Source organism: Cydia amplana, chromosome 16 (genome assembly GCF_948474715.1).
Source record: "Cydia amplana chromosome 16, ilCydAmpl1.1, whole genome shotgun sequence".
Lineage (NCBI taxonomy): Eukaryota > Metazoa > Arthropoda > Insecta > Lepidoptera > Tortricidae > Cydia > Cydia amplana.
The window spans coordinates 9,122,155-9,135,147 of record NC_086084.1 but is presented as its reverse complement, the minus strand read 5'-3'; the positions used below and the strand labels follow the sequence as shown (position 1 = coordinate 9,135,147).

The window sequence follows — 12,993 nt, the reverse complement described above, 5'->3', positions numbered from 1 at the left end:
TTTCTAAAAACTTCGAATTTTTAGCCAGATCTCTATCAGAGCCTATTTATTGGGTACGTACATATGTCGAACCTTAACACCTCAACCTTTTAACTAACAAAGTTTTGTTAAGTTTTCTTTTATGGATAAGGGGGTTAATATGTTGCGGTGTCGTGTTCGTTTCTGAAGTTTCCGTACTCTAACTTAGCCACGGCCATTATGAAACATTTTAAAATGGCCTTTGTTGCATGTTTTACGGGATGTTAACATTGTTAACCGCGTGCTAAAACGCTTATCCGCGGCTTAGCGGGGCCGGCGGGCGAGGTGGTGACGCTCGTTAATTTAGTGGGAGTCCCTCAATGGAGCCGGGAGCGGAGCGCCGATTGATTCGTCCGGTCTGCGATAATTCCTACTGGCATACCTTCCACAATCACGTCATGGATGACTTTCGATGCTTTTATTACTTCTACATAAGCAATGATTGTTCTATTCGTGATGTGCGTTATAATCGGGATATTAGGCCTCAAGTAAAAATATAAACGATCGAAACCTGATGTTTGGCCAACACGTGGTGTTAAATATTTTTCTCCACTGCCCCTTACCGATATAAATACATCTAGTTTATACTAAAGAACACACGAAAGTGCCTAAACGATTCTCCAAACGACGAATTCAACTTCCATTTATCAAATGCGACATTAATCTTTACTATAAAATGTTGATTACACTAAAGAGACGGCAACGAGCGTGGCTACCCGCAGTGCAGTAACACCGAACACGAGGACAGCGTTTTGTTTGATTTGCGTCGAATGCGGCCGACGGGAAGCGCGACAAGGCGCCCGTTGTTCCCGGTTCGGTTACAGTGTGCCAGTCTGCTCCTCGGCTGGAGTCGCATCTTAATCTCGGCTATCGCTATTACGACATCTCCGTTGCGCATCGATTCTCAGACTTGTACTTTAATATTATCTATATAAAGCGTTACCGAGCTCAAAATTAAGTTTTGAAGCCCCCTGAATAACGCAAGATAAAAAAAAATCATCTAATCACCTATTATCAAAAAACAATTACCATATTCGTTCATAAAACTCGAGAACTTAATGGTAAATACAAACTAGAGCTCCGTAACTTCCGGAATCAAAACCTGTATTTTTTTCTTGTATTTAAATCTGAAACATCTTAATATAATTTCAGATGCAAAACAAAATTGCCCAATTTAAATGACATCTTTTATGATTTAAACACGAAAAATTGAGAATCATAAACGAAATTTTACTGTCGTCTAGACTAGACAGTTTATTTGCCGGACAGCCAAGTGGATAGGATAGGATAGGGTATTGTTAGGCAAAAACTAATGTCCATTTATTTTCCCATGTTTCGCAAGGTTAAATGACTGGGCGAAACTCTTAGTTATCGTTATGTTGCAAGAAACGCTATGCAATCTAATAGGATAATGTGCTATTTGCATCGGTGTCTACTGTCTCGTTTCTGGATCCCCATTCAGCACATGCCGAAGTCATGTGGCTACGATATTGTTCGCAATCATCTAGCTCATGGGACAACACCGACGCGCGCAAGCCTGTAACCAATATGTATTACTTACATTAATTTTCCGAAGTAAATAGTGTAACCTTTTCATTTTTTGCACAGCTGCGATTCGCGATTGAGTTCTCTGTACATCCTAACCCTTTTATGTATCCTCCGTCGTCTAAAACAGTTGGTTGGTGGATCAGTAGCGGAACATTAAGCCGTTCTCGAATCGCTCGAAGTCTCCACTCCAAGACAGAAATACCAGTGAGGGCAGTATCGCAAACATATGTCTTGGATGCATGCAGAATAGTGCAAATGTCCGTGCATCCGTGCATTGCATCGCCGCTGTTCAAGCGTTCGGAAAATTGCCGCTATTGTCAGACATTATGCTGCATGTACAAGCGTTGAAACGTGTAATATTTTGGCAGATGTTACATACTGTTGGGTTACTACTTCAAATAGAGCTTGTTACTGTTTCAAAGCGTTCATATATCTTCAGATTCGTTTCAGATGTGATTTAACGAGTTTCTGGTAGTTTTACATTCTGTTCACTACTATTTCTTTTCTACCCATTATGAATAGTACTTAGATTACGTTGTGTGCTACACACGATGAAAGGCATTTTCCCAGCCCAATTATTGCTCATTTTCCACATTTATCATAAAATAACTAGGTATTGTTTCAAGTGGCTCAAAGATCTAATGAGAAAAGGTAAGTTAATTCTCAAAACTATCCTTGATATTGTATATTTATCGATTACGAATTGGGATGCGGTCGAAAAGCATAGCTTGTTCTAGAGAACTCAGTACCTAGTAACTAGTGTATCTATTTCTGATACTAACTGGGTACTTTCCTCTACTTAAAATAAATTATTTCACACCGTGCACGAAATAAAGCACCAGATAACTATTAGAAAAATATAGATAGCATATTTAAATACTATTTCTATTTAATAAATTTGACTGAAACATAAAAAGTAGGTGAGTCGACCGTGACGTCACTAGACACGTTTTCATATAAATTCCAATATCTGGGTGACGCTCGGAAAACATATAAAAACTCGAAAATGCGAGTTTTCCCAGAGATAAGACCTAGCTAGATCGATTTTTCGCCCCCGAAAACCCCCGTATAGCAAATTTCATCGAAATCGTTAGAGCCGTTACCGAGATCCCCGAAATATATATATATATAAATATATAAATAAATAAATAAACAAGAATTGCTCGTTTAAAGGTATTATTAATATCTGGGTGACCGAGCTTCGCTCGGAAAACATATAAAACTCGTAAATGCGCGTTTTCCCAGAGATAAGACCTAGCTAGATCGATTTTTCGCCCCCGAAAACCCCCATATAGCAAATTTCATCGAAATCGTTAGAGCCGTTTCCGAGATTCCCGAAATATATATATATAAATAAATAAACAAGAATTGCTCGTTTAAAGGTATTAGATTATTATAGATATTAGAAAATTGTATTGACAGTTCTAAAAAAGAAGCTGATTTGACTAGTAGGAAAGTAGCCAATTACATGTCTCACAATGTGTTTGATGTCATTAGTTAAAAATACATGGCTCAGCCGATTAGGGGTAGATTTCGTTAAAGCCTTGCTCAAATGTTTTATTCATCGGACGATCACTTGGCGTCGATATTAGGCCAGTCAAAGAGGCGCCACTTCACTATTACTTTTTCGGCAAGTCACCCTTAATTTTGCACAGCAATAAAACCATATTATTAAATTTTAATCATAATATGGTACTAGTATTTAATAGTACGCTAATATACTTATCACCTGGTTTGTGAAGACGATACACAGTACAATATACAGTAAACCCCACTTAAGGCTAAAACAAAAATACGCTTTCTAGAATATTATTTCAAAAGTAGGTCCTTTCAGATAATTACGTACATTTCACCATGCTTCCAAGTCCAAGATTGAACAATCGCATGTCTATAAAATAGAACAGTTCCTCGTTGGTTAAAGTAAGTCGCCTCGTGTGGCGTTGCCCCTTGATGGCTGTAAGCAAGTTAATGATTGCCAACCAAGGTTTTCTATACTCCTTTCTATCGTTGCTACCTTTTTTGTAGAACAAATTATTCCACCCTCTTGTATTGGAAGGAGCGGTACATGTCAGCGTTTTTTCGCTTTATCTGTATTCGATGGGTCGAACGCGCTCGGAGAAAGTAGGGGTTACTTTGGGGGAAGGTACCTTAGAAGGTTGATTATAGCATCAGCTGTGTGGATAAATGCGTTTGTCACGTCAAAAATAATTAATAGTCTCTTTATAAGTTTGCTTGTAATTGTTTGATGTGACAGCTCTTGATGCAAGAGCCTATAAATCATTCCTGCTTTTGGGTATAATGATATTGCAAATAACCATTTCCTCATACTATTCCGAGGGTAGTAGGACAGCAGAAGATTATTGACGAAATCTGAAGTTCAATGAATAGGTACTATAAAGCGGATACACTTCCAATAAGGTGGACCGAGTCTTGGTAGAATACTTTGTCTTGCAGTGACTGTTTCGGTTACGAGGATATCAACATATATAGATAGGATACCTGTTGTTATTGTTTTGTAAGTTTTATTTCAAAAATTGTTAACTAATAATTATTTGTAATGAGTAGGTATACCAGTAGGTAGGTAAAAAGCGGCGGTTGCAGCGGCCCACGACCTCGGGCCCGGGGTGGGCGGCGACAGATTTATGCGGCGATCGCATGACGCCCAGCTAATTCAGGAACCACTGTTCTAACCCTCAACGACACCACCTTCTCTATAAACAAAAACACAGCTTTATTTGTTTTTTAACAAAGCTTCTTTTGCGTTGACACTATTTAATACGCGCGCAAGTAAACAGTGATCGCGGTTAGTAACGATAAACCTTATCTCAAAAACTATAAAGCACACTATTTCAACTTCGCCGCTGCCACGATATTCCTTACTCGTCATATTTAACTTGTCACACCTTTATAGAAGTGTCGTGTGATTGATTATGTCACCCCCTAGTTTCTACTTTCAGGTTAATACTTTCGAGGAACTTTGATTTATATTTAAACGTTGATTATACGGTTTCAAATGTCATACAGTATAAAGTATTCATAGTTAGTTCCTCGTGTGAGGAAGTATGTACCTACTTGTCATTGTTTTGTTGTTCAAATATAACAAGTACCTTACTTGAGACAACACGTATAGGGTTGTTTTGTATTGTACTGCTGTTTCTGTTTTTTTGTTACGTCACGTATGCTCAGTTAAAGCTAGCCTTGCGCCTTGCTCTGTTTGTGACCATTGTGCTGGCTTAGCCATAAGTGGCTGTGAAATATTGTTTATTCGCCACAGCCTGAAATTATACTGGAAAATCGTCATTCATTTCATATTTCCTATTTAATCGCGGATACGTTACGTTGTTTTAAAACGTATCTTTTTGCAAACTCCTTTGGTCTTCATAATGTTGGAAATGTAGTTGTAAGGGAAGGGTCTTTGCCTTTGTCCAGTAGTGGGAAACTGAACTAGGCTTATGAAATACCAAGAATAAAGTTGATTGTTTAAGGCCGAGCCACACCGGCTGCGTGTGCAGCACGCTGCGTGGCGTGCGCTGCGTGACGTGCGCAGCACCCCTGTCACACCGGGTGACGCGCACGTCACGCAGCGCACGCCACGCAGTGTGCTGCACACGCCACGCAGGCCGACGCTGCAGCTCTGCGTGCAGGCTGCGTACACATTCGCCGCCATTTCCGTACTATTCCCTAGGGCATCTAGACGACTAGCAATGTTTGACAGCAGTTCATCGGATGAAGAGGAGGCACTCCTCTTACTTTTAACGCAAAATACTCGTGCGAAACCTAAAAGAGTGTGGATTCACGAAATCAATGGAAAAAGAGGGGAACATAGTGAATATCATAACCTATGCCGTGACCTTGAGTCTCACGAAGATCGTTTTTACTGGTATTTCCACATGTCAAGAGATTCTTTTGAAGAGTTACATGATTTAGTGAGACCTCATATATTAAAAAATGATTCCAAATGAACCGACGAGTCAAAACTTGCCCGAAAATGTACAATCAACAAGTCAAAGCTTGGAAGGCGGTGCATTAATGCCTTTACGTCGTACAAATGCAAGGTCACCTAATGCCGCAATAGCAATTAGGGAAAAATTTGTCTCCTATTTTAATCGAGATAATCGGGAATAAAATTATACGACGCACGCACAAAATACACAAGACAAGTAGTATAGCACAATAGAAACCATAAACTTACCGTCTACTCCAATTGCGACACCAATTGGTTCCCATAACAAGTTTTTATAGGACGAATTTTTGTAATCTTTGTGTTTTTGGTTATAAATACATTCGTATTTGCGCACTAGTTCAATAAGTTTTTCTTTTATTTCGCAATCCATTATAAAAACCACCACGCGCACCGGTCGAGTTGTAAATAAATACAAGAGAGCTGTGCGTGTACACGCACAGCACCTACGCAGCACCGAGCTGTGCGTGTCCGAACCTGCTCGGTTCGCCGTCTCATAGGGAACGCCGGTAAATACAACGTCATCACTGCACGCAACGAAGCGACGTTGCCGCTCCGCTGCGTGGACGCGTGCACGCAGTACGCAGCCGGTTTGTCTCGTCGGAGCTGCGTTGCGTGCAAGTCACGCGTACGCGCACGTCACGCACACGTCACGCAAGCGGTGTGTCCTCTCTTATGTGTTTTCGTATTCTACAACGCAGCGGGACGCGTACGTGTACGTGCACGTCACGCACACGCATCCGGTGTGGCTTGGCCTTTAACGTGATAATTGATATCAATCCTAAAACTTGTTCTAAAGTATGTAAGTTAGAGCCGCCTTCTGTTCACAGCTACTTCCCTTTTAATAAAACATCTTTTCTATGTTCCTTCCGCCCTGTCACAGTAGCCTTTGCAATATTGTTGGTGTTAATCCTGTACATATGGAACCCCAGTCAGGCGGCTCGTTTAATAAAAGCTGGTTGCATGGAGACCCTACAGCTATATAGGTACCTATATAAATGTAACTTAAGGCTGGATTTTGTTGTAAGCAAGGTATAATATAACCCGGTTATCTAACTTCCCGTACAATATCGACTTTAGGGAAACACCGCCCAAGTCCCACCAGGTCAGAATCAAACTGTCAGTCGTACGTCGGTGCAGCCCTGGCAATAAAAGTAAGGTCATTGTTAGTGTCAATCCTGCGACATATGGAACCCTAGTCGGGCGTCGTTCAGTGAAAGGGCTCGGGCGCGCGGCGCGGCGCGGCGGCGCGGCGCGTATTGATCGACGGGACCTGTTGCCGGGCGGGTGGCTCTCCCAGCGTCCGCACACAACCAACCAACCGACCACATTATATTCACTTTTTATTCTGATATTTAAGTAAACAAGTCGAAACTAATTCTAAAAACCCGGCTGATTTGTTGATCTGACTGACGTGTTGATCCTAAAACACAGCTGACTCTAACGGCACTAAAAGTTCATTAAGCAATTGGGATGTATACCATGCCAGATAAATAGGCATATCTACTGTAATGAGCTCAAAAAACGTCGTTAGCATCCCTACTTCGTCAATGGTGAAAAAAAAAGGTTTGATAGGAATAAAATTATTTTACGTCTTAATTAACGATTAAAGAGAGTTCCATTCAGCGCAAAAAATAGCATTAACAAATAATATATGTAATATATCTCTGGAAGAGATCGCTCTTTAGCGATAAGACCGCCTGTTGTTTATCTCTGTCATGTATTATTTGTGTTTCCATGTACATTTATTCTGAGGTTGTGCAATAAAGAGGATTTGTATATGTAGTTGTCGTTTGGGAATTATCCAATTTTGAAATGATCCTTGTCTAGTGACCCAGTTAATGTTGACAGAGTGTTGACGTCAGACCGCGCCAGCGCCCTCGACGCTACGTTTACAGCCTTCGCGGAAATCGCGCTAACTTTTCTTGGTACCACGGTGGCGGCAAAGAGCCATTCAGCATACGGCCGTATTGATGTCTTTCGAGAAAGATCTCGAAACGAACGAAACGAATGTTCGTTGTAAGAACAACACTACCTACTTACGTTCATCTAAGTCATTCTAAAGTGTTATTATCGTTTCTGGTCTTCTGCAAGGTGGCATCTCTTTGCCAACCTTTGCCAAAACCGAATTGGCTCTCTTAAATCACGACTGTGTCCACAAGTTTAAATCGAAAGCGAGAGCCTGAAGTAGGCACCTCCCAATTCAATGTCACATCGCTATTTGGACGGCTGCCAAAGCTAACTTCGAGCAGAGCCTTTGTGCGTCCTCGGCTAGGGCTATATGGAGTGGAAGTGCCTACATAATTCCTTATACGATTCTAATTTTATACGCCCCGACTCGTTTATTTGTAAGTTAGTGACGCCCGAACTAATATCGATATAACCGCAGGATAGGTAATGATATTAATATTCACCTTTCTGTCCGATTTATCCAGGGTGAGCAATCCTAACGAAGTAGTGAGGATGAATCAGAAAATATTCGAGAGTAAACTAGTTTTTACGATTTACAAATACTTATCCTAACCAGCCGGGATTCAAAATTCGGTTCTGAAATAAATCTAAATGTTGTATTGCAGAAATAACATTATGAGGGTGTTAGATGTTAACAGAGCCTTTCGACTAAACCATAAATAAATGTTGTCCAGCGATTCGTACCTATCTACGTCATTAACGACCACAACAAAATGTCCAATTTAGTATTCTTTATGTTTACTAAAAGGAAAGAGCGCGACAGCCGGAACATTTCATACAAAAAATCCTTTCCTGCATATTTATTCCCAAAATCGACCTCTTCTATCTGGCTATCTCACCGTTTCTGATTTTTCGTCACTGCCCCATTCGGATCGATCGGCCTGTATACATCGTCAGTTGTTGAAGATGTTTATTTTCGTGGCCATATTGGGAAAAGCTATTTTCTTTCCGTGTGGGAGAAGTCTACGCCATTTCAGTATTTCGCAAACAAGTAGTAACTATTTGACAGTCGCATTTACGAAAGGAAAACAAGTGGAGTTGTTGAACAGCATGCGACTATCCGGCACGATTTGTTTGTATACGCGCTGTGAACTTGCTGGCTGGCGCGTGGCCAACAGTGCCAACCGCCTAGCCGCCTAGATCCATACTCCGGACCAACTGCCCTTGACTCGCGCTTACTGACACTGAGCCACTCTGTCATTAAAACTTATCCTTCATTCGCTTTGAATCTTTTAACTCTCATTGTCTTCAGATTACTTATTAGGGAAGCATTTAAACAATCGATCATTTTATAAATGTATGTACCTATGTCGTGCGTAAACCGAAGGGTAACTTACTTAGCCGTTTAAATACTCCAGAAGTCCAGACTGCCGAGCGTCCTTGATTCGCAACTTACTGATATCGAGGTTGCCGATTCCTTTGACTCTCGCCTTTCCACGCTGCAACTAGACTTCTGCTTAGCGTCATAGTAATTTTATATGTATTGTGTAACTATAAGTATTGGCACCAATAAGTGGGCTGTCAATGTCAATAAGGCGCTACAATAAACTTGCTGTTGGAATTGACATTCAGAAAAGATGACCCTTTGCCTGAAAAACTCGCCTACATCCTTCTTAACCGATATGTCCTTGACTGGCGCTTACTGACGCTAAGCACGCCACTTCGTCATTACAACTCCTTATAACTGCCCACTTCGTTTTTTACTTGATAACAATAGCCATTCAATTGTGCAGCCGCAGCCATTCTCTCAACTTAATATAACTTGTGACTTCGTCATGTTGTACATTGCGTAACTCAATAGTAAGGACTCTTATCAAAGGTAACTGCAATAAAATGATAATTGATTTTTTTTATCAAACTGTACGATGCAAATGTATCAAATCAAGTGCTCTTTATGTGTGTCGCTCTATATGGATCGTCAAAACTTTATTGGCTCCTGTTAACTTTATACTGAAAGATGAAACAGGTCTAGTTATGAACCTATGATTATGAATATATATATCATGATTAAGTCTCCTGCTTTTTATGTGCTTCTTTTCTGCTAATTTAAGTCATTATAGAGCACCGGACGAGCGCAAAGAAATTAAGCTTTTTTCCCGCGATGGTTCATAAATTTTCTTTCAAGATAAGTACATAGTTGAAAATTTCTAAACCTGTCTAATAGATCCACATTACCTTTTGTTCTCGACGAATTAATCATTCGATGTTGTTTTAAATTAAGGTTAGTAATGAAAAACCGATGATTAAACTTTGACTAGCGTAGTCTAAATTAAGAAGAATGAGTCGGCATACTGACTGTAGTGACTGTAATTATAGACAGGTGAAGGGTCATTATTCGAGTGTTCCGAATCAGTTTCGTGACACGGTTTTTTAACGGTTACTTATAGAAATCGATAGCGTTTTTGTTTTTTGATAAATCTACAGGACCTCGCTAAATACTTAACAGATCATGTCATCGAATAGGCAAAACATAATTTAACGTTTACGTTTGTTATACTCAAATAATTAATATAATTATATCATTATTATTATGAGTAATTAGATACATTTAGTTTTATGGAATAATATATTTATGAATTAACGTTAACCGGTTTATCAAATATGTTCGATGCAACTCGAGAAATGAACAACAATAATAATGAGACTGCAGTAGTGGGCGGTAAGCACGGAGGGTAGTTAGCAATGCGCCAAATATCGAACAAAAAGGTCGCGTGACGGACGGACGGCTCAATTAGGGCTGATTTAATTAGACGGCGCGCGAACTCGCATGCGATTTTAGTTACATTGCGGACTGTTGGTTACGTCCATTTCAACCGACCGATAAAAACCCGCAATGTAATGAAACTCGCATGCGAGTTCTCGCATCGTCTAAATGAGCCCTTACGCTGGGAGTTCACGCCATTACTTCGCCATATACTTGCATTTCAGTGCCCCTTTTCAATCTTCTCATGCGAGCTCAACCTTTCACAACTCTATTTAATTAACCTATTTATATTCAATTTTATTTTACTATTCAGGCCCTTGCATAGGTAATTAGTCGGATTGCTAATAAGTAAACACATTTTGAAGTATATTTTTTAATTATGTGTGTAGTAATCAACTAGCCGTTTGATAATAACGACTAAGTACCTACTTATGTAATAAAAATTTACTTTATGTAGGCAACCGATAAAAAATTATACATTTTACATGAAATGTCACAAGTTATTATTATGATAGCTTTTTCCCGTGTTAATTAACAAAATGCGCGCGATAGAGTTATCACTTTTGGCACTAACTACCGGGTTGCGAAATTGCACCGAGTTTTTATAATCAACTTCAATTATATTTTTTACACTTGCTTGTAAATGATCAAATAGGTTTCATTGTCCGAGTTCTTCGAATTTAACAATGCTCTGTGAAGCTAATGAAATGAGTCACATGATTATTTGATGCGTAACCTTGTCTCAATAATATTTCAACGTATTGCCAAAATAGTGCTAATTCCAGGCTAAATATACGACAGCAATCAGCCTAATGTACGTTAAAAGCCTCAATATAAAGACTCATTTGCAAATTCGTAACACATATTCATAACCTAATATAGATAACAATACTGACTGCTCTCTTTCGCGACCTCTTATTTAATGTACATGCCAAGGAAATTTCAACTGTAAATGTCATAGAGCAAGCTAGCATTTACAATCTCACTCATAAAGCATAGGAGCTTCCGAAAGTAATTGTTGGGTTGTGAGTTATTAAAGAATCGCGTGCTGTCCCGTCGTGAACTCGTTAATATGTATGCTGTGCCGTGCTTCGTCTGCTTGCAACTAGTGGGTGACCGGATGTCTATACAATGGGACCTTTTGGTTAGACGTACTGTGGGGAGCGAGGCGTGCCTCGGCGCCGCTAATCCATATTGACTGCTGTGCCAGGTTAATGTTGCCAATTGGGGCTATTGCCCTAGTACAGGAAAACTGTCTAATAAGTCTAATAACATGTGGATGGCGTGACATGTGACATCAATACGGCTGCTAAATAACAATGGCACGGAATGTGATTGGGGCTAAAACATTGTTCACAATTGCGTAGCAAAAATATTATAGGTACCTGACGCTGACAAGGTAAGCTGAAAAACAAAAAAAACATACGAAATGTTACAATTCAGGAGACAATATCAAAAATGTCAGAAAAACTGTATAATTTCATTAGCATGGATGGTTCTGCATGGGTCGGTCTGTATCAACCTAAATTGCGCTACATTAAGCCGTTTTAATCTATCACTATAGATACCTATACCTATATCTGATGCTGATTAGTCACTGTACACAAATCTATCTCTAGATCAAAAAGAGCCGCGTTTCCATAGCACAGTTTCAGTGTTCAGTAGTTTTCATCCCTTTTTTCAGTGTGGTTCTTAGTCAAGCAAAATCAAAATATCTTATAAAATACTGTATCGAAATTCTAATTAAGGTATTTAAAACGGTAAGAGTTTGATATGAATATGTATAACAACGTAATTCATTAAATCGTAACAATCTTAGTCAGTGATTAGTCGTATAAATCGTGAAAATCCACATCCACATTAACAATAGTTACGCGTCAACCAGTCGTACCGACCTGTTATAACTTAACACAGATTTTCTGATATACTGACATTAATAACTGTTTAAAAACCAACATGATTCCTGCAATTCAGCCTTAATTTATGGCATAGATAAATCAGGGTAAAGCGCTCGTTACGCGATCACTTGTCTAACCGTGTGTTCTGTTTGTTTCCAGTTTCTTGGACGACCTCGACCGGTTAGGTGCGAGAGACTACCAGCCCACCGAACAAGATATTTTAAGAACTAGAGTCAAAACTACTGGTATTGTCGAAGTGCACTTCTCCTTCAAAAACCTTAATTTCAAGTAAGTACTTTACAAACTGAAATAGGTGGCATATGCTAAATAAAAAGTGGCTAAACCCTCCGGTGGCCGAGACCGGAATCGAACCGGCGTCTTCAGCTTACGCGTCTAACGGCCTGACCACTCCGGCTTATTTTTTTCTTTAGTATATGACATCTAATTCAGTTTATAATTTATATACAGTAGTGTGAGTAGTGTGTGTGTAAAAACACAGATGAAAAAATAATTTAATTTGTTCCCAAGTTTTAAACTAAATACATTTGTAAATTACCACTCACAAGTGTGGTTTGCATTACCATGCACAACTAATACAGGGCAAACTATGTATACTAATGTACAGTCCCACAAGAATATGGGCCATACCTGAACGTCCTGTACTATAAAGGACCTATTATTGGGCTTTTTACCCTAGTCTTCTATGATTTTATTTATGTCCAAATCAGATTTATACTAGGATAGGACGATTGGTGTTAGATTAAATCGTTTGGTTAATAAGTAGGCACTTAAGTGCTTTTCACCCATGGTTTATGCTTTTGATGTGAAAAAAAAGACCTTACATACTAATGTATCTAATATCTGTTTTTACAAATATTTTTCCTTCTTTGCTC

The 12,993-nt window shown here is 39.4% G+C and overlaps 1 protein-coding gene across 2 annotated transcripts in view; it reads left to right on the top strand.

Annotated features, from left to right (window-relative positions):
- LOC134654972 (guanine nucleotide-binding protein G(o) subunit alpha) overlaps window positions 1–12,993 on the top strand; it is a 58,047-nt gene that overhangs the window by 39,461 nt on the left and 5,593 nt on the right. For both annotated transcript variants that reach the window (XM_063510425.1, XM_063510424.1), the window contains exon 5: window positions 12,260–12,388. In XM_063510425.1, the coding sequence (XP_063366495.1) occupies window positions 12,260–12,388 (129 nt within the window). The remainder of the gene's footprint in view (window positions 1–12,259; window positions 12,389–12,993) is intronic.